General features: G+C 34.9%; 1 protein-coding gene across 3 annotated transcripts; it reads right to left on the reverse strand.

Moving 5' to 3' along the window:
- LOC123538817 (protein PIF-like) lies at positions 1 to 22,270 on the reverse strand. Of its 3 annotated transcripts, XM_053529650.1 has the most exons (9): positions 22,126 to 22,269; positions 17,105 to 17,174; positions 9,120 to 9,170; positions 7,949 to 8,140; positions 6,412 to 6,609; positions 5,574 to 5,624; positions 4,635 to 4,826; positions 3,073 to 3,123; positions 1 to 655 (listed from the first exon to the last, which is right to left on the reverse strand). In XM_053529650.1, the coding sequence occupies exons 2-9, from the start codon at positions 17,172 to 17,174 to the stop codon at positions 627 to 629; spliced, it is 834 nt and encodes a 277-aa protein (XP_053385625.1). In that variant the 5' UTR covers positions 22,126 to 22,269; the 3' UTR covers positions 1 to 626. The 3 variants fall into 3 exon arrangements, with proteins under 3 accessions (XP_053385625.1, XP_053385627.1, XP_053385626.1); XM_053529652.1 differs by lacking the exon at positions 7,949 to 8,140 and having other exon boundaries at positions 22,126 to 22,270; XM_053529651.1 differs by lacking the exon at positions 4,635 to 4,826.
- Positions 22,271 to 23,370: the final 1,100 nt, after the last annotated feature.

The raw sequence follows: 23,370 nt of genomic DNA on the forward strand, positions 1-23,370 counted from the left end.
CAAAGATCAATTTTACTTTCATAAAGTACTTCCTTATAGAGATTTAGTAATCTGCATTACTTTTGTAAGATTGTTATGTTTTAAGAACTTTTGGTCTAAGAACTGTATATATTTGAACTATCTGAAGCAAATGCCAAGTTTTAAAACAGCGAGTAGCTTAGGAAATACAACTATTTTCAGTCTTGGGTGCCCAAACGAGATAGGCAAAGGAAGGTAATAATAATTTCACATACTTGCTTTTCTAATGAATTTTGGCAAAATATATACTTTTAAATGCAAATCTTTTAAACATATAATATAATAGTGCTCATGTTCATATTCTTCCTGAGGCAAGAATATGTTTATTAAATTTATACTTGTGCTGAAATAACGCTGTCTTGGTTGGGCAACCAGGATGAGGAAAATCAGATTTTAGTATTACTTTCAGTGAAAATCTAACATGTACTAGTATGAAAAACTCTATGGATACAAATAAGTGTACATAACTAGTTTTTAACAAATCCATTAGGTTACGAAAATCTGATTAAACACCTTTAAACTCTTGGAATAGAAAATAATTATTTTAAGTGTTCATTTCTTTTTTTAATGAGCTAACGGCTGGTGGTGGTCGTTGGCGGCATCACGGTTTACGTAGATTCAGCACTTGTATCAATAGCTGAAATAAACCAAAAATCAATAACTGTATATAACAGATCAAAAGTCAATACTTCAACAAATATCATTGATACTTATAAGAAAGTTCCTTAACAATCAACAAAAATTGAAGTAATTACAATATTGGCTTTGTAATCGCCTGACTTACGGTTTAAATTTTACCGTGCATGTGGAATGCTACTACCAGAGGTTTGGATTAAGTTATATACATTGATCTCGGCCTTTTCTGCGCACCTATTGGAATATATGAATTATGTGTTCATACTGTGATCTCACACTCTATATGAAAAACACTCCGTAGTTTCGATGGTTTATTCGTGTAAACTTCTGTAAAGTATTGATATTCTGATAAAGTAGATCAATTTGACATACCTAAGTTTACGTCATAAATGATTTGTCGAAAACTTATGTGAGCTTTTGTAGACAGTCAAGTATTCAATTATATGTAATACTCAAATGATATAGACATATTTCAATGCGTAAATGATTTTTTTTTCTTTTTATATTTGCACTTGAAAATATAGTACGAATCATAGTACTCTGTAATTCCTAAAATGTTATCACTAATAAAACACAAATATCAATTAACTGTGAACACTGCCACAAAGAAACATTATTAAAAGAATGACATAAAAAGTTTCATAAAAACAGTAATACTTCAATATTTTCAACGCCTAAATGACTCATCATTTTTGACCGTGACTTCACAATTGTAGTACTTCAAATGAACAAGTTCACGATAAACATCACATTTTTCCCAGTTTAGATTTTCTATTGTTCCATTCTTTCCAAAGCCTGGAGGTACAAATTTGCCGCATTTTAAACAATTTCATCATTATTTTCATATCCGCTGCCATCACTTTCAGTGTCATAGCAAGTTACCCACTTATTATCATCATTATCTGGCTATCAATCGCCTTCAGTGGTCAACTTGAAACAGATTTTTCTTCTATTTAGGTCCTCAGTACTTTTGTTGGTTTCAGCTTCTTTTCTTTTAGTCCATCTTCTACAATCTTCCCCAATAGCCATTTGCCTGTTTGCTGCATTTATTTGAAGTTTAATCTTTTCTTCTCTTGTTCTTGGATACCGTTTCTGTTTTCACAGTCTCTTTCTTTCTCTTCAACTTTTCAATGAACTCTATTTCTGTTACCGTTGCTCCATACTCTAAAATCTCGTATTCCTTACTTTATGAAAAGTATTCTTGCTTACTGTCATCATTCTTCTATATTGGTGTGCACAGTAATTTGATATTTCTAACATATTTTTTTCCTTCTGTTCTCGTTTTGGCTTCCCCGTTTCTCTTTCATGCTTTTCCTCATGAAAATATACTACATCAGGACTAAAAGGGAAAACACCTACCTTCCTAAATGCTGCCATAAGATTTCTTATGGTCACTAACGACATGTAAGCGTTTGCTATTGAATGAGCATGTTGGTCATTGTCAACTGTTTTTCTACTTCATAGCTTGTAAGCTTCAAAAGCAACATCAATATAACCAAGTACACCCACATCTTAAGGTTGTATAAGATGATTCGAGTGAGAAGGCAACACAAACAATATGGACATCTTCCTTCAGAGCAGTTTTTTAAAACATTCCTGGTTATATGTATTTTAAAACATTCCTGGTTATATGTATGGCATGGCCATCATAAAGGAGGAAACATGGTCACTGTGTAACATGTAGTAGAAATTGGTTCTTGAAAGAATCTAGAAATGTAGATGTTGACAAGTTTACATGTATGTTTCTTTTAATCACTATTATTTCAATTGCTGCCACAAATAAAGCACAGAAGTCGCAGAATTTTTCCAGCTAAGCGCACTTGCTTCCTTCATAAGGATGATGCACTATCATAAATCGTCGCTCTTTTATTTCCAACGGTGTACAGTAGTTGGAGAAAATCCAATATGACCCGCAGCAAGAGATAACCAACATAATGCGTTTGCCAGAATCCATGCTGGTCGCTTTCAAAGTTTCGTGCGATTAGAAAAACCTGAACAGACTGCGCGGATGTGCAGGTTGTTCTGGATCGATTCTGGTCGCAAACGCACTTTGTTGGTTTTCTAATGGCGCGGTCATATGTCATTTTATGTTCTTAAAATATCAAACAGTGCTTATTCGCTGTAAATAGCTTCAACTAGAAAAAAAAGGACTTGTTTTTAGTCTGATCATGAGGGTATAAGGTGCTCATTTCATCATAAGAGCTTGAAAATGGCGAGGTCTACTTACATTACAGTGCTCAAATAGCCTTCCTCTTAGCTAGATTCCTCAGTAGAATTCATGTTTTCTTTAGAAAAATATGGCTTAAATGTTTACAGTATGACCTGGTATGATTTCCCTGAAGAAAACAGGCGTCTAATTACAAACATTTGTCGACGTGATTTTAAAAACATATTGACAATATATAAATATTGAAATACCTGGACTTGGTGTTGCAGTTTGCATAGTGGTTGTTCCAGACTTCTTTAACACTGAAAAAGAATGTATCAAGGAAAGTGTTAATACATCATTTCAACTTAATTTGATTTTCTTTTTTTATGTTGGAGTGACGTCACTAAAAGACAAGTATGGCACTGAATGCCTAGAAGCATTGTCAATAAATATTGTGACACAATAACTTATGACCAAGTACTGTTTCTTACACAAATGTAGACAAGTATACAGTTTGTATATGCAAGGTAGAAACCGCAACATAACAAATGTGCAATGAATGCATATGTTTGTTCGCCAGGACGAGAAAACGAGATTTTTTGGTTTGGCGTGTTGTCGACTTTTCGCTTTTTTTTTTGCAGACGCCATGGCGAAAAGACTAGATGTTTGATTTTGGCGTGTTGCCGCCTTTCCGCTTTGTTGCAGGCGCCTGGACGAAAAGGCGAGACTTCTGGTTTTGGCGCAACGTTGTCTTTATCTTTGTCGCGTGTGGGGTAATCCGACAATCGAAAAGCCACAAGGCGACACAGTGAAATAATAAGATTTTAATGTTCCATCAGCGCCCTGGACAGAGCGAAATGGCGACAACGAGCCAAAAAAAAGTTTCGCATTTCCGCCTTTGTCGCCTACCTTTAGCGCATGCGCACGCCAAGCCTGCACTGCCACATCTCATAACAATGCTGTGTGCATGTGCTACATGAAAGCGACGAAGCAAAAATACAAGATTTTGTTTTTGGTACGTTGTCGCCTTTACACTCTATCTTAGGTGGGGAACGTACTCGGTGTAGCTACCTGGATACTCCGGTTAAAATTATTCCAAACGAATGTACTTTTATACAGCGACAAATATTTGTCTTTTTCCTTAGTCGCCTTCCTATAGCGCATGTGTATACCATTGTTTTGAGATGTGACATTTGCAGGAACCATCCACTGCCACATCTCAGAACAATGGCGTGCGCATGCGATACAGGAAGGCGACGAAGCGGAAAGGCGAGAATTTGCTTCTTGCACGTTGTCGCCTTATCACTTTATCTTAGGCATGGAACGTACCCTTTGTTAATACCTAGACACTCCGGTTAAAATTATCCCAAACAAATGTGTATTCTATACAGCACATGCGCTACAGGAATTCAACATAGCGAAAATGCGAGATTTCTGGTATTGGCGATTTTTCGCCTTTTCACTATTTCGCTTTTTTTGCATTGTGGGTTTTTGCTTGTCGTGATCTTAATCATGAATTTTTCACCCTGGCACCCGTGAAAAAGTGAAAAGGCAACAACGCATAAAAACCAAACATCTCGCCTTCAAAGCGAAAAAGTGAAGTTGGAAGAAATCTGCCACCATAAACTAGAGACCTGAATTCTATACGCACTGGGCGATCTCTTCATATATTATTGACTATGATAATGAAATAAGTACTTCATGTCATGTGCAAATGTTATATATAACTTTCAGGTATATTCCAGAATATTAAAAGAGAAACAGGTACTTGCTAGTAAGTAAGTAATGATGATAAAGCATAATAATATTCATTTTTTATCACTATGAAAACCTGCAGTGCACTGCACAAGGAACGAAGATCTGCACGTGATTAGTTCTGAATCCCAAAATAAGCCAGGAGGACACGACTGCACGAGCGACATGATTGTTTCCCCTTGTTTCCAGCACTGCACAAACTTTGTGCAGTCGCCGGGGTAGGGATTGAAGCCAACACCTTTATCAGTAAGATTTCTGTCACATAAACCTGAAACAATTAATTGAAATTATTTTTATATGACTTTGTATCTTTCTTTTAATCGCTATTATTTCAATTACTGCCACAAATAATTTTTCGCGGTAAGTATTTGCTTCCTTCGTACGGATAATAACTATCAAAAATCGTCGCTTGTTTTTTCTACAGTTTACAGTAGTCGGAGCTAATCTACTATGAACCGCACAATGAGAAAACCGCATCCTTGCAGTCTTGTCAGGATCCATGCTGTTCGCTTTCGAAGCCTACTGCAATTAGAGAAACCATTAGCGAATAGCATAGATCCTGGCCAGACTGCGCGGATGCTGGTCGCAAACGCATTCTGTTGGTTTTCTTATAGCGCGCCTAATATATCATTTAATGTTCTTAAAATATCAAACAGCTTTCTCTCATCTGCCGTATTAGCCCGTATATGCTTATTCGCGGTAAATATATTCAACTATATAAAAGAATTGTTTTTATTCTGATCATGAGGGTATAAGGTGCTCATTACAATATAAGAGTTTGAAAACGGCGAGATCTTCTTCCATACGGAGCTGTAAATTAAATAGCCTTCCTCTTAGCTAGATTCATCACAAGAATTTATGTTTTCTTACAAAAAACAACTAAAAGAAAAACAAAACAAAACAAAAATGGCTTAAATGTTTCTATGAACTTCCAGTTGATGTCACGTGGAACGAATATAGTAGGTATGATTTCGCTGAAGAAAAGATCGGTCCAATTACTATATATATATGATACCTGGACTTGGTGTTGTAGTTTGCACAGTAGTTGTTTCAGGCTTCCTTAACACTGAAAAAGAATGTATCAAGGAAAGTGTTAATGCATCATTTCAACTTAAATTGACTTTAAGTTGGCAAGCCGTCACTATACTGAAGACACAACTGCACAAGGGACACACATGGCATTGAATGCATGCAAATGTGCAATGAATGGATATGACAGATTGAAATCACAAGCACATTTTTTTTCTATGAAGAAGATAGTTCCTGCATGACACGGACGGAATTTTTTTCCCCGTTCATCTACAAATTCAATGTAATAACGTTTATCCCAATGAGGTTTCTTGTCACAGATTGCTACAGAACTAATGATAAACACGAAAAAACTATAATAAAGATTCAAAACCTTATAGAATAAAAATAATAAATCATCAAGGTATCTTAATAAATGTTCTCTTTACCCACACCAACAATTTAAAGTACCTTAAATAGAATTAATATGTTGACTCCCAGTCTCCAAAGTATCTGAAAGGTCAGAATTGCTTTGAATTACCAACTTTAACAATGAAGATGAATGTACACTATATTCATTTGGTTCTCTGGAAGTTTGACAAATTATTCCAAGCATATTTACTGTACATCTAAAGCTCTAAAAGAAATAAACAACACTTCGTATTAAAAAGATTTTAAGAATTCTCGTATCATACCACCTGACGTATAAAAAGAGGTCTTTAGGGAAGATGTTTGAATTTTTACAAAAACTCACTGTAAAAAAAGAAAGTACTGACATTAGAGTATGTGTATTAGAGCAGTGATTGAAAGTTTTAATTTAAAAGTGTTATTCATTAATGTCTTACAACTAGCTGCAATTTCTTTGCTATGTGCACACTCCTCGTTACACTCTTCATTTTCTAGACATCCTATCCCGTCCACATAGGCACTGCCATTCGGGCAGCAATGTCCAACACTGAAACCATCTATACACTTCCAATAAGCTCGACAGCCATACTCTTTCATACCGTAAGTAAATCCAGCCGTTGATTGCTTGCACGGATCTAAATAAGTTAATTACAAGATACTATCAACTAACTAATTACTTTCATGACAATTAATATATTTTTTAACAATAAATGAATTTTTAATGAAATCAGATTCAATTATGCCGGATTAGCGTTCGCTAAGAATCCCGTAAATATTAACTTTCACAAACCTTTGGACTAATTATTACGCTAAAGACGCTGATATACTTAGACGGTCATTGCATTTGACTAGAAATGTGGCTGGAAGTTTTGGTTTATGACGCGTTCCCGACTTTTCGCTTCGTTGCAGGCACCAGGGCAAAAAGGCGAGATTTCTAGTTTTGACGCGTTGTAGGCGCTAGGGTGAAAAAAAACGAGATTTTTGGTTTTGGCGCGTTGTTGCCTTTTCGCTTTGTTGCAGGCGCCAGTGCGAAAAGACGATATTTTTGTTTTTTGCGCGTAGTCGCCTTTTCGCTTTGTTGTAGGCGCCAGGGCGAAAAGGCGAGATTTCTGGTTTTTAGCGCATTGTCATCTTTTAGCTTCTCGCGGTCGGGATTTAAAACACGAAAAGCGAAAAACCACAAAGCGACAAGGCAAAATAGCGAGAATTCTAATGTGCCGTCAGCGCCCGGGACAGAGAGAAATGGTGATAATCCTGCATAAGAAAAGTTTCGCCTTTCCTCTTTTGTTGCCTTCCTGTAGCGGATGCGCACACTAATGTTATGAGATGTGACATTTTCAGGAATCATGCACTGCAACATCTCATAACAATGGTGTGAGCATGCGCTACAGGAAGGCGAAGAAGCACAAATGCACGATTTTAATTTTGGCACATTGTCGCCTCTGCCTAATGCGGAGAAATTCACGGTGTTACTACCTGGATACTCCGGTTACAATTATCATAAACGAAGGAATATTTTATATAGCAAATGCGCTACAGGAAGGCAACATTATTATGATAGCGAAAAGGCGAAATTTCTGGTATTGTTGGCTTGTCACTTTTTCACTATTTCGCATTTTTCGCATTGTGGCTTTTTGTTTGTCGTGTGTTTCTCAATCTGGCCTTTTCGCCCTGGCACCCTCGAAAAAGAGAAAAGGCAACAACGCACCAAAACCAAAAATGTTGCCTTCAAACCGATAAGGTGAAGTTTGCAGAAATCAGCCACCATAAACTAGAGACTTGAATTCTATACGCACTGGGCGGTCTGTTCAGATATTATTGTGTAAAATAAAGAAATAAGTACATTATGTCATGTGTCATTGTCATATATAAGTTTCAGATATATTCAGAATATTAAGTAAGAAACAGTTACTTGCTAGTACGTAAGTTATAACGATAAAGCATAATAATTTTCATTTTTATCACTATGAAAACCTGCAGTGCACTGCACAAGGAACGAATGTCTGCACGTGATTACGTCTGCATCCCAGAATAAGCCAGGTGGACACGAATACACGAGCGACATGATTGTTTTCCCTTGTTTCCAGCACTGCACAAACTTTGTGCAGTCCCCTGGGTAGGAATTGAAGGCAACACCTATATCAGTACGATTTCTGTCACATAAACCTAAAACAAATAATTGAAATTATTTTTATATGACTTTGTATCTTTCTTTTAATCGCCATTATTTCAATTACTGCCACAAATAAAGCACAAAAGTTGCAAACTTTTTCCAGCTAAGTATTTGCTTTTTCATAAGGATAATGAACTATCAAAAAACGTCGCTCTTTACATTTTTTCTACTGTTTACAGTAGCTGGAGCTAATCTAATATGAGCCGCACCATGAGAAAAACAACATAGTGCGTTTGCAACCGGCATGGGTCCAGACCAGTCTTGTCAGGATCCATGCTGTTCGCTTTCAAAGCCTACTGCAATTAGAGAAACCATTAGCGAATAGCATGGATCCTGGCCAGACTGCGCGTATGCGCAGGCTGGTCTTGATCCATGCTGGTTGCAAACGCATTCTGTTGGTTTTCTCATAGCGCGCTTTATATGTCATTTAATGTTCTTAAAATATCAAACAGCTTTCTCTCATCTGCCGTATTAGCCCGTATATGCTTATCCACGGTAAATAGATTCAACTATAAAAAAGAGTTGTTTTTATTCTGATCATGAGGGTATAAGGTGCTCATTTCATTATAAGAGTTTGAAAACGGCGAGGTCTTTTTCCATTAGGGAGCCCTAAATTAACCCTTAGCCTGCTAAATTTCTAAATAAGACTGGTCCATCATTCAATATGGGCAATACCATTTATTATTCGAAGGGGTGTTCACTGAAAATTTACTGACTGAATAGCGAACAGTGCAGACCATGATCAGACTGCACGGATGTGCAGGCTGATCTTGGTCTGCACTGGTCGCAAAGGCAAAATCAATTGCCGCCAGCAGGCTAAGGGTTAAATAGCTTTCCTCTTAGCTAGATTCATCACAAGGATTTATGTTTTCTCACAAAAAAACAAACAACAAAAAGAAAAACGGTCCAGTTACTAAAATTTGTCAACGTGATTTTCAAAACAAATATTGACAATATATAAATATATGATACCTGGACGTAGTGTTGTAGTTTGCACAGTGGTTGTTTCAGGCTTCCTTAACACTGTAAAAGAATGTATCAAGGAAAGTCTTAATGCGTCATTTCAACGTAAATTGTTTTGTTTTTTTTATATATATATTGGCAAGCCGTCACGATACTGAAGGCACAACTGCATAAGAGACACGCATGACATTGAATGCTAAAAATGTGACATAAATTAAATACCTTATGACCAAGCATTGTTTCTTACACAAATGTAGACATGTATACAGTTTGTATATGGAAGGTAGGAACCGCAACATTACAAATATTCAATAAATGCATATGACGGATTAAAATCACATTTTTCTGTAAAGAAAATAGTTCATGCCGCACACGGACGGACTATTTCTCTCCATTCATATACAATCTCAACGTAATAACGTTTACCCTAGTCTTCTTGTCACAGATTTCTACAGATATAATGATAAACAAGCAAACACTATAAAAATGATTCAAAACCTTATAGAATAAAAATATTAAATCATCAATATAGCTAAATAAATCTTCTCTTTACCCACAACCACAATTTAAAGTGCCTGAAATAGAATTAATATGCTGACTCCCAGTCTCAAAAGTATTTGAAAGGTCAGAATAGCTTCGAATTACTAACTTTATCAATGCAGACGAATGTTTACTATTTTCATCAGATTCTTTTAAAGTTTGACAAATTATTCCAAGTATATTTACTGTACACCAAAAGCTCTACTCTAAAAGAAATAATCAACACCTCATATATTTAAGATTTTAAGAATTTTCGTATCATACCACCTGATATATACAGTGGCGCTCGCGATAAATTTCCGTGCAATCTCGTTTGTAAACGCTTTCGAAACGCGTCGGAAACGGTTTATCTCAGTAATCTTCCAATGAAATGATATCTAAATGATAAGCGTTAGTCAAGAATCGATCAGCCAATCAAAAGCTTGGTGAGCGTTCCCAATAAGCCAAATGGTATCTAAACGGGAAGCGTTAATTGAGATTCTTTCAGCCAATCAAAAGTTCGATATGCTTTCCCAGTAATTTGATCGATTACCAAAAACAAAAAAAAAACAAAACCAAAAAAAAAAAAAAAAAAAAAAAACCAAAAAACTGCAATTCATTCTGCTTTGAAATGATGAAAATGCCATTCACCATTTACATCCGGTATGACGAGACCATGGATATGTCTTAATATTATCGAGAAATGGCTGTTCTATGTTTAGTATTGGATATTATTGAAATATTGCTCATATTTTATTTCATTATCTAAAAAGAAAATAAATTATGCAAATAAAAATAAATATCGATCTTACAGTTTTTACGAATAAAAGACAATATATGAGTCAGTGCATGAAACGGTTTGAAACGGTCTGCTATGTTTGTTTTGTAAATTGTTTGATTATTACGTTATATTTCACTAAATAGTTGGAACAGAAAATAAATATATAAAAGTTTCTTTCTTCGTTTTCAGATGAATTACATGTATATACACATCAGCGTATAAATCACGCTTATCGAGAATGTTTGAACATCGGAAAGGATCTCTAATATATTTATTATTGGGTATTATTTAAGTATTTCTTAGTATTTCATTTATCAATTGGAAATGAAAAATGATTTTCTGTTTTAAAATGAAAGAAAGACAAAATGTGAGTTAGTGCATAAAACACGCTGATCGGAAAGGGACATATTTGGAAATGACCTGCTATATATATGTATTTATTGCACTTTATTTCATTATTCTTTTACGAGGCATATAAAACACAAAGAAAATAAATGCAATTTTCACCAAATCACACAACAGTCTGAACTAAGCGTCGTAAGACAGATAAAAGACAAAATCAATTTAAGAAACTTCAATTCAATTCAATATATTTATTGCATTAAACATGTTACACACATTTATAGCAACACAATACATTAAATACAATAAAAGGCATGGATTTCTTAAACAATATACATTTTTTGCAAAAGAGCATAGATGTTTGTGGATATTAGAAAAAGGTTCTTAGTTTCGTGTCAGATTGGCATGATATATAAATTTACTCAAGTTCTGTATAATTTTCCGATTAGTCACTGTTAGTAGGTTGATAAACTTTTGTTTGGTGGGTCAAGTATAATAATAACGTTTTAAATATTTAACTCTAAGATCTCTAAATCTAGGACAGATTAGAAGAAAATGATATTCATTTTCGATTATTCCATTGTTACAATATGTACAATTTCTTTCGTTCCTTGGTACATTGTTGTAACGCCCGCGTTCTATTGCTAAGTCATGTGATGATGTACGGAATTTCGTAAATGATATTCTGAATTTAGGCTCTTGTATAATGTCAAGATATTTTTCTACTTTAAATTCATGCTTAAATAAACAATACGTTTCAAGACGAGGAGAGTTATTAATTGATGAGTACCATTGTTGGTTATACATATCTATTATTCTTTGTTTTATTGTATTGAAATTAATAAGCATATTAAACTGGTTTTGCCAGATGTAGGTTAAACCGTGGTCATCAAGGATAGTTCTAATTTAAGAAACACATGCATTGATCAGTTGCGACTGAATTTGATCTGATTATCACACCTATCGATTATAACCATTAATTAGGATATTTTGCAAGTACACAAAATTGGCAAGCGACAATTTTTTTCCACTGACCTCTATTATACCTTTGACTTCTTAACAGATGATCGCCTCTATTTACTTTAGTTGCTTTCTTCAAAGAATTTCGCTTGATACAACGGGTGTAAAGTATTTTAGATTTTTAGCATACATGTTTTTCAATAAAATACACAAACGATTATATGTGCACTGTTTGCATGGATAGTGAGACTACACATTCTGTAAGGTAAGTGCATTTAGATATGTTCCTGCAATGTATGACATAATTATCTATATCATTTGAAAGTGAAGAATAACAGGTAAATTTGGTGTATATTCTATTTTTATGCAGTTATAAAAAAACAGTTTAAAACGAAGATACATCCGTATTCCTGTAGATTTTCAACGAATGAAACACCATATCAAGGTTTTATTTCATTCCTCCTCTTTTCTCTCCGACGTTCATGTCGACAAAATAAGACTAATCATTTCCAGATAACCCACATCTCTATTTCTTAAATCAATTCATCGGAAAAGAAAATTGCTTCGAAATCTGCATTTTTGTTATTGTCATTCGCCATATGTAACACTTACAAGATGAACAGTTTCAATGTAGATTCGTTATAACTCCATTACCGTGACTGCAGATAAAATGTGTGTATTTCGTCAACGCGAGTCATGGTGTCAGCATTTAAAAATAACGATTTGAAAATGTGTGTTTGAAGCAGCATGCCGTGTGTAAAGTTATGATGTAAACGGAAAAATATCGGAACATCCCGATCCTAGTATCTATTTATTTCGGCTGCATAGCGAAACTCCATATTGACCAGCACGAAACGTAACACTTTAATTTACTTTACTAATTGACAGATTCTTAATTATAGAAGATAACATCCCCCCCCCCCCCACCCCATCCCAATTATATACCACCTCCCTGGGTCATGTCCCTGGAAACTGGATCCGCCCCTGAACATCACCGTGAAAATGAAAGCTGTGTATACTCTTTCCATGCAGTATATTTTTGTGGAAGTCTGTTTTAGTTATTTATATTCAAAAATAATAAGTTCCCAATCGTGGTTTATTGTAGGCCTTAGTTATATATCGTTTCGCATTAGAACGAAAAACTTGGGTTTTTCTACGATAAATCACACTTGGAAACTTGTTATTTCGATTCCAACACGACATAGTAGTATCAACAGTGTTAGAAAAAATTGAAAATACTTATAATGACTGTACTACGCACCTGGATTAGATGAACTCGTTGTACGCGCGTCGATTATTGAAGAAAAGCCGAGATAGATTTTGTTCTACATGTATGTAGGTTATTTGCTGGCCGTGTTAGAATTCTAAGTATAACAAGTTTGAAGTGTAGTTCCCTAAATAAGAAAAGTGGTGTCGCATTATTACTATTTGAACCGCGCCATGAGAAAATCAACGAAGTGGCTATGCGACCAGCATAGATCCAGACCAGACTGCGCTTCCGCTCAGTCTGGTCAGGATCATGCTGGTCTCGTACCACTATGCTGATTTTCTCATGATATGGCTCATGTATATATAGATATTTGATGAAAATGTTTAATAGAATTGATTAATTGCTGATTACGCAATTTAAAGGCGATGTTAAGATGCCAAGATTGTTGATAAAAGTTTCGGCCACACGGTCTAGTATCCCATGTGGCACGCTTTCTGTACGCATCTGCATTCTTTGACATACCTAATCATGCTGATCATGTGACGTACGACTTGAACATTATCCGGACCAACTCTTCCTACTATATTCTATACCATGTCGCTAAATTGATAGTTCTTATAACAAAGTAGCTCTCTAGTAAAAACTATATATTATAGAGGACAAAACTCCTTCTGCTTAACTTTCAGGAAGTGGACAAAATCGCTTCCATGTATTTTCATTTTAAGATACGGAAACACATGAAGATTAGTTGTTTTTACTAAATTTTACATAGAAAATTGAAAAGTGTTTCTAACGCTTTACCAGAGGTAAAAGGCATTTATTAAAAATATCTATATACAAAGATCATTAAAAACATGTTCATTCGGTGTGTGCTGGTAATGACAGCGAGAAAGCTTTAATTGCCGCGACGGCCTGGGTACGATTCTCGACTCGGGCATTATTTTTCTTGATTTGGTATTTTTAAGATAGTTTAGCAATAAAAACTCATATTGCACCAATGTTCATAATATGACCAAACTTTCATTTTAAAATAAGATCATTTTAGCAAAAATATGGAGGTATGCGCCTTTAAAACATGTTCTCCATACTGAAAATGAAAAATGAATATAGATATTATTTGCTAGATTATGTTTATTTCTGTGAACTATAAGCTTACGTGTGGGGGTTTAGGGTTTGTCCGCTGACGAAATAACATGTTTTACAAGGTAATATAAATCGAACATATTCTAACTGATATAGATGGACAACTGTGTCCTAGCTGGACGGTATGAATTTCAGTCATTTAAAAATAAAAAAAGAAAGAAAAGAAGAATTAGACATTCATGTTTTCATCTACAATATTGTGTTACAGTAATACAATACCCTATTGTTCCTTATTTCCATTTCATTGCTACTTTCGACCAAGATATCACCTTTAATTGGATTATCACACCTTTATTAATTGCATGTTGATGTACCGCACGTGTATACGTTAACAGAATTGACTTACAATCATTTTAACAATCATGGTGACATTGGTACACACTTTGGTTTATTGTTTTCTTTGATGGTTATTAATACATGGCTCTGGATTCTTAAGAAATATTTCTTTACATATTTTGAAAAACTGGTCTTTTTATAGATAAATGATTATAAATCGAGAGAAAATATAAATGATTTTGATCTAATGATAAACAGAGCATTGCAAAAAATATTTTCGCACTTGATTCGTAATACGGTTTTGCCGCAGTATTTGATACTTTTTTCATCATTTTAAAGCAAAATTATCACATATCTTAGAAAATATGCAAAAAGTATCTTTACATTTACGACAAAAGTAATAAAGATTGATTATTTGTTTCCTATTGGGTTCAACGCCGTTTTTACAGCGGAATTTCAGTTATGTAACGGCGGACAGTTAATCTATATCTCTTCACCGCATGTTTAACTGAAATCTCTCCCACATGAATCAGAGGTGGAGTGCGAACGATTTCAGACACAATGTCAAATTGTCACGGAGAACATACGCCTTGCACAATTAAAGGATCTAACTCATGACCCTGCGACCCGTAGATTTTTGCTTTTCCTATTTAGATAAGGTGACGTGCCAAATGTCACAGGTGAGAAAAATGTGCAGCCAGACCTGTTCTCGAACCCGGGGCCTCGGAATACCGTTCCGATGCTCTACCGACTGAGCTAACCGGTCACCTACATATTTTCTCCCCGTTTTAATATTCAAGTCCTATACCGTGACATACTCCCCCGCTATATGAAATTCGTCCTCGAATTTCTAATGGGAATTAGAGAACAAGGTAAACATAATCTCAGAGTACATTCAGTCACGGTCCCATGTTGGGCGCCAAATGTCACAGGGTGAGAAAAATGTGCAGCCAGACCGGGACTCGAACCCGGGGCCTCGAAATACCGTCCCGATGCTCTTCCGACTGAGCTACCCGGCCACCTACACATTTTCTCCCCGTTTTAATATATAAGTCCTATACTGTGACATATGGGACGAAAAACATATGAATAGTGATATTTAATAAAGTAATTTCGTGTTAATGAGATGACCCACTGTTCACATCATTGTCATGACGGGAGAAATTCGTTTGATAAAACACATAAAATGCATAATATTTTGATGTAATATGAACCAAGTTACCAAAGGTTGACAAAACATTGATTAAAATGAACTTATTACACAATAATATCAGAATTCTGTGTTCTTCTCTTGAGCCGCGCCATAAGAAAACCAACATAGTGCATTTGCGACCAGCATGGATCCAGTCTAGACTGCGAATCCGCACAGTCTGGTCAGGATCCATGCTGTTCGCAAACGGTTTGTCTAATTGCGATATGTTTTGAAATCGAACAGCTGGCCTAGATCATTGCTAGTCGCAAACGCAGTATGTTGGTTTTCTCATTGCGCGGCTCATTTTCTTCTTAAATGAATAGTTATGTCCGTGAATTTTACAAGTAAAATTGTAAAGTAATAATTATGTTGTTTTTTTTGTAAAATTAGTGTAAAAGTATTGTGCATATGTAATAATGAATTTTATCATGATGTCGAACAATAACGTGATAAGAATGCATAATGCATAATATAAATGATGATAGATGTTATGCAAAATTATATGGTTTGAAGAAGCGTTACTTTTAATTCTTCATGTAAGGAAGCCATCTAGCCGGCTTACGGAAGGTTGATGGTTCTACCAAGGTGCCCGTTTGTGATGAAATAATGCACGGAGGGGCACCCAGGGCCTTCCTCCACCATTAAAGCTGGAAAGTCTCCATATGAACTACAACTGAGCAAGAAAGAATGAATAAATTTAATACTGCACATTAGACTGTACAAATAGAACTATAAAGGGAGGCAGTCAGAGCAACAGTTATCAGCCTCTAAGCTTCAGTGGTATTCTTAGACATCCCTGTTGGGTGATCCGATGTTAATGCCTGTTTTACCGCTAAAGAGAGTTGAGATGGTCTTTGTTAGAAATATAGACAGCAAATCCGACATGATCGAGTATAGTTATCTCTAAAGTAATCATCAACAAAAAACTTAAAATAAATAAATCTATTCGAGCGACGATTTAGCAAAATGAGTATAATCAATTTGGTTCAGAACTAAACATGACGAATCTAACTTTGTTAATCCTGTTATTGTACGAAAGAAACGACGACGGCATGATGTTAGTTACAGTTATGTAAAGTTTATAAACATAGACTCACATTAAAATGAAATTACAATTACATTTTTTTTATAATTATGTTCTCGATGGTTCAAACTCGAATGCGTTTTGGAGGCAGGGTGGAACTTAAGTAAGAAATTAGGTCATATGCTCACTAGAGTAAAACTCTGTGTTTGCTTTAGTCCAAGTTATCAGAGTGAACTCTAGTGTGTCAACTGAACTCGCTCATTGATCATACTCGTTTTGGAATCAACCGTCTTAATCATCGGTGCAACACTGCTCGGCTCCTGGTTCCAGTCCTGAGAGTTGATACTGTCAGAACCGTCCAGTAGAAACGTTGTGTTCACAACGTCGAAAAGAAAATAGTTAACGGGGTTCAATTATCAACACACCATGAATATCTGTCATACACATGCGGGCAAGAGTTCCCCTTAATGAGGAGCTTATAATCAAAAGAAAATATTTGTGCAATGAGAAATAACAAATAAATTTTTATGTACCGGTATATACTTACTTTGAGAAACGGATATTAGCGTCGCTGTCACAAGAACCAAGAGAAGAAAGTTATGTTTGACGATGTTCATCTGCGAATAGTAAACGATATAATGAAGAAATATGCAATGTATAACGTTGTAACTTTTCCAGACCATTACAATTTACGCCCATCACAGCAAATTACTTTTGGTTTTTACAACACCCTTCTTATTGAGCAGATGTTGTCAATTTTCTCCAGTTCGACCGATCCAAGGGCCCTGGAGACAAATACTATCCGGCCAGTTTTCGAATTTGACTAAATTGTTAATTATGACTAAAACATTTTGACTAAGTTTTGTGAACAATGTGTTAGAACTCCTATAAGTATTAAGTAAACACTGTCAATTTTGCATTGCTTTGATAAATTAAGGGTCATATCTCAACAGCTGCTTTGACAATCTTAGCTGAAACATCTTGACCAACGTTTTGAACACTTGATTAGATCTACTAAAGTTGGAGAGCAGACTCTATCGCATATTTCAAGTTTGAGGAAATCAAGGGCCAATAAAGGGTCATAACGGTACAACGAATCAAAGGATACAGCTGGTTATCGAATTCCGCCGAGATAGCATTCCCTTAAACATAAAGAAGGTGAAAAAGAAGAGTCGAGGAAGGCATTAACATGGTAGAGTCGAGTCGAATTGAAGAATATCGAACGAAGGGAAATCTTTGCAGAAAAAGGAAACAGAAAAATGAATGTTCACAGACTCTAAACAAGAATAACACTTACAGACAATTCTGCCTAAAGTTTGACAAACGATTGCTATAATTATTTTTATTTTAATGTCCCTTGTGACCTTGAAGAAGATTTTAAGTTTAAATATTTAATTGACATTTTGGAGTTGATCAAGTCGAAGTTAACATAAATTTTGTCATGTACTTTTGTTTTGAGTTTACTTTATCGACGTTTATGCTATTTTCTTGGCAAAGGTACTACTGAATGGAGGGTTCATAAATGTGATGTTTATCTAATATTGCGTAATCAAGTAAATATCACTGGCCTTTAATATTTACTCTCTGAAAAAGAGTAAATGACTGACGGAGGGAACTAATAAATGGATTGAACCTAGACTAATAATGGAATTCGAGATAACTGAGGTGATTTCATTTCAAACAAACTGGTAATCAATGTCATTTTAGGTGCTACTTAAAATGTGACTACCGCTCTACTGTGACTTCCAGTTAAGAAAAAAAAAACAACAACAAGAAAACAAACTTAAAACAATGAGTTGATTGCTATGTTGCAAAGTCCTTTCATTATGTTAATGGGATTTAATTAAAGCAATGCCTTGTTGGTGCCTCCACAGTACCTAAATAACTGATGGCTGGCATTGTGGCATAATAACAATTCATAGAAAAGATTGTTGAGATACGCCTCCTATTAAAAAGAATACTTTTATTGGGGTAAACTTTTTATACCGGAAGAAGACCCAAGTTGCTCCTGCGTGCATTATTTCACCCTGTGCAGGCACCTGGGTATAACCACCGACCATCCGTAAGCCAGCTGGATAGCTTCCTCAAAGGAAAATTCAACGGCCACAGTGAGGCTGAAACCTACATCGGTGAGGGGCAAGCGATTCAAAGTCAGCGACCTTAACCACTCGGCAAAGAATTATAGTAAACAACAATATTGTTAATGCACCGAAGACAAAAATTCATCAAGTCGGGCAATTGTTCATACGGTTTTAATCAACATTTCATTTATGAAAATGTACGTTCTGAATTTGGTCTGACATTACTTTGCGCACCAGCTTTACGTGCACATGTAGCCACGCTTCAAGTATCACAAAAGATGTATTGCAACAATTATTTGAATGGACTTACTGAAAATGTGTTAATATTTCCATACAATTTGCCATAAAGGTTGCTGCGTTTTTAATTTTCTCAGGGATGTAACTACCTGTTTGCAAATTAAAATATGCCGTTTTTTACATATAACCATAAAACGTAGAAACATCAAATGTTACAATTAACATAAAATCAAGCACAGAATTGAACAACAAGTGCGTTGCAATCGGCTAAAACTTGAAATTTGACATAGATGTGCCTTTTGTCCATTCGAGATTATAACACTTTTACGATCAGTAATTTGCTGATTGCTGTTAAAAAGTCATTCTTTTATATCTTTGGCCTAAAAAGTTCTTTTGTTTCCGGTAACATGCTAAATATATCAGGGTACTAGGTAGGTCGGAATTTTTCTCTTTTTTTAATTTTATTTATTAAGTGAGACTTTTCGGAAATTATTTTTATGTCAAAAAATGAATTACAAATAAAGGGTTATGCCTGTAAAGTATCAGTAAGTTGATTTCTAACATCACTAACCATGTTTAAAGCATAAAAAGTGATGTTTTTGTTCAATATTTGAAAAGAAGTCTCAAAGGCCATACAAACATTTAGTGCGGGCCAAACATTTAGGGTAGGTCGGGATACCGGAAAGGAACAACTTGTTACGCCTAAGGTAAACCTAATACTGTGCCTATTTATGGGCAGATTGCTATTGTGGTTGCGTTTACTGTGCTCTATATATCCAGGATTTTGTACTTCTGACTCTTAAGGTATTGGACCCGTAATAGAGTACCTCCTTTTTTGAAGAGTATTCAATTCCTATCATAAACCTACTTTGACTGCAATTTTCAGGGGGGGGGGGGGGGGCGTAGGTTCAAGCCCCAATGGGACCAAATTTTTTTTCTCCATATTTTCCTTTTTATCTAGTAAGTTTTTACTTCTTTCAAGACTTATTATGGATGCATTGTACAAAAGTGGCAAATTTTCATTTTATAAGTGAGTTCTTGCTGTTCAGAGTGAATTTATCTCTGAATCAGGAGGGGTAGAGTAAGACATCTTTAAAAATACTGAGTAACATGCGGTAAAAGTTCTCTATTTTGCCATTCTTCAGATTAAATATTGTGGAAGAAATGCAGGTAAATTTTACTTCTGCCTCAAGGTTACTTTGGAATGAAGTGAGCAAATTTTAAAACAGACTCACAGGATTCGACCTTAATTTTTCAATGTTGGAGTTAGAATTCTGTCTCATTAAATCTTTTTACTTGAGGTACCCTAGAAAAAATGATATTTACAGTTTCATTTTGTGTTCTATAATTGTTTAACAATAGTTTGATGTTTTTTGTATCAAAATTAACGCTGTAATGAATTCTCTGCAAACGTTTTAGATAGTGGCCATCACATTGAAATTTGTCTATACTTGAGCTTGAGGAAATACCATAAAGAATACAAAATTTACAAAAACAGCACGGTAAAAGTTGTTTAAAATTTGCAATACAGTGCGAAACATGATCAACTTTAAGAATATACAAAGCAAATGCTATTTTTTAAACATTACTATTAGGGGTCCAATACCTTAATTCGGTAGTCATTTTAATTTTAGTAAGTTGTTTTCTATCTAATGGTCTGTTTAATCCTACATTTTTAGCTCGGACTGAATTTTAGCACGAAGGAGATGTATAACGAGACTGAACAGACTCAGTTAAATCGAGTCTGCTGTTATTTGCTTGGCTATGTTTTATACTTCCCAACTACATTCTTACATATATATTTGTTTTTCACTAAGTTAAACGCTTGATGATTTCAGCAAGCGATCTGTCATTTCATGAATATATTTGTTTCATTTAACCGTCCGGAAGGCAATCTATACATAATACATTTAAGAATTGAAACAAACAATAACATCTATCTAATGCATACTATTTGCATACAGAGCAAAAACGTTGAAGTTTATGATATGAAATTGATGATGACAAAATGCATATGAGCCGCATCATGAGAAAATGGGCCTTCAGGAATCTTCGAGGCTTTACGACCAGTTTGGGCCAAGATCAGCCTGCGCATCCGCGCAGTCTGATCAGGGCCCACGCCATTCGCTGTTATTTCAAAAAAAGGATTATTCTACCTGAATATGAAATTTTCTGACCCTAATTCAGATGCATAAATGCACAGGTCAGCCTAAATATACACTTTCCGTAAATTCACCAAAATGTCCGAATGCCAATTTTCCCGTGACGTGGCTCATATGGTTTTGGACTTCATAAATTAGATTGTAGCTACTGAAAGTTATTAGGAATGAATAATTATGGTATCCCTTCAAAAGTTGTTATTTCAATTACATGTTTTAGTTTTAGAGATCCGAGTTGACAAACAATCCACTCGAACATCTTAAATCGAGCTACTGTTATAATAACCCTATTTCATAATCGTGGTAATTTACCCCGCGTAAAGAGTTACAAACACGTTTCTATTTTTATCGTAAAAATAAAGTAAAAACAACTAATTCTCATGTATTTCCGTAACATATAGTCTGTCAGTAATTAACTTTCAAAGGATTCTTAAGAAATACAGCATAAAGTTCAAGATATCTTCATTTTTTTTTTCGAACGATCTGAAGTCAGTGCCTTTAACGTCTAAATACATCAAAATAACACATATTATTTCTTAAAGAAAACGATTAATGTCATGTTTGTAATAAAGAGAATGCAAGCATTTCGTGTTTCTGTTTAATACGCATGTACATTTGTTACATTAAACTTGTTGACATGGCAATTAATCATGAAACTACCATTGATTAAAACGGAAACATTTCTTGATGATTGTTTTTATAAGTAAGGATTTCGCACGTAATTATTACTCATAAACATTTACCCATCTGGAACTTGATTTCCAGTACTCTCGGTGCCTCTGTAATAATGTTCATACACAAAATGTATTTTACTAAACTTGATTTCCTGGGTATTACTATAATCATGATTTAACGAGGGAGAGTTTTAGCTTTAGGAATAATTGTATAAAAAACCGCAATTGCCGCTGCTGTCAAGAAATTACCCTCTTCAAAGTGAATAAATATGATAATTATTTATTTCATAGGAGGCGTGTTGCCGTATTTCCGCCAAGGAATATGTCAAACGATTTGTCTAGACACCTTAAATATAATTATTATTTTCATTTAAATCTATATTGTTTCGTATCGAAAAAGCTTAGAGAACTACTTACCTTTTTGATATTAAATTCTGTTAAATTTCACAATCCACGCACAAACAAAAGCTATGCATAGACATAATATAAACTAGCTAGCGATTTACATAATTGTTTGAGATTAAACTAAGCACTTAACATCAAGATAAATTATGATGAATGAATAATTAGCATACAATGAAAATATAGCATCACTCGTTTGTTCAAGTGTTTGTTTGTTTGTTTAGTATTGATTTAAATATTTATATTTTTAACACGGGTTTATTTGGTTGAGCAATAAAGGAGAGGTCGCCATTTGACCTATGAGTGGTTTTCACTTTAAACGAAATACAAAGAAAATATTCATGTACATCTCCACCTTACGTCGAAACCAATTGCTTGGACACTTGCATAACTGGTTAAAATGATGTTTGAGCATTGAGCAAAAAAAAAAACAACAAAAAAAAAAACGAAAAAAGAAACAGTATTAAATGTTTTTGTCGTTCTGAAGTTGAACTATTATTCATTATTTTCATACGTTAAGGACATGTTTTTAGAACAGAACTTGACGCTTTAATTTCACAGTTTAAACATCATGAAAAAATTGTCATTTGGGAAAATCTTCCTGTATTTCACTTTAGGAAGAATACCAGTTTGTTGCCTTAGATATGCTCCCAAGGGGTCTTCTTACACATTTACTGTTTGATCCATGACATCTGTAACAGGACAAAAACATATACGGGGTCTTTCAAGGTGACACAGAAATAGATGTTTGATGCGTGCGCACGTATTAGTTATTACGTATGGCCTCATAGGCAAAGTGGTTAAAGGTCGATAACTTCGAAGCACATGCCCTAACCGCTGTGGATTTGAAACATAGCTTTTAGCGTAGAATTGGTTTTCATGTCATCCAGTTAGCTTGTACCAGCTCTGTGGTTTTACTCAGGTGACCGCCTGTACAAAAAGCGATGCTTGATATGTAAGGGGTCATTTTGGGTCGTCCTTCACCATGGAAAGCTAAAAGGTCGCCAAGTTTGTAACATCATCGGTAAGAGTGTGGAACATGTAATTAGGTGAATAATGTCTGTTTTAAAGAAAGCAGTTACAAGAAAATTAGGTTAAAATTGGCATTAAATTTCATTCATCAGCGACTGTGTATAACTATTGTTTTTGAAAACAAATATAACCTTTGATCCTGTACAATAGCAAAATGTTTCTGCTTACTGAATAACAGACGTTAAATTTAAAATGTTTATGTTTTAACGAATTAAGTGTTTACTTCTA

The sequence above is a fragment of the Mercenaria mercenaria genome, chromosome 18 (genome assembly GCF_021730395.1).
Source record: "Mercenaria mercenaria strain notata chromosome 18, MADL_Memer_1, whole genome shotgun sequence".
Taxonomy (NCBI): domain Eukaryota; kingdom Metazoa; phylum Mollusca; class Bivalvia; order Venerida; family Veneridae; genus Mercenaria; species Mercenaria mercenaria.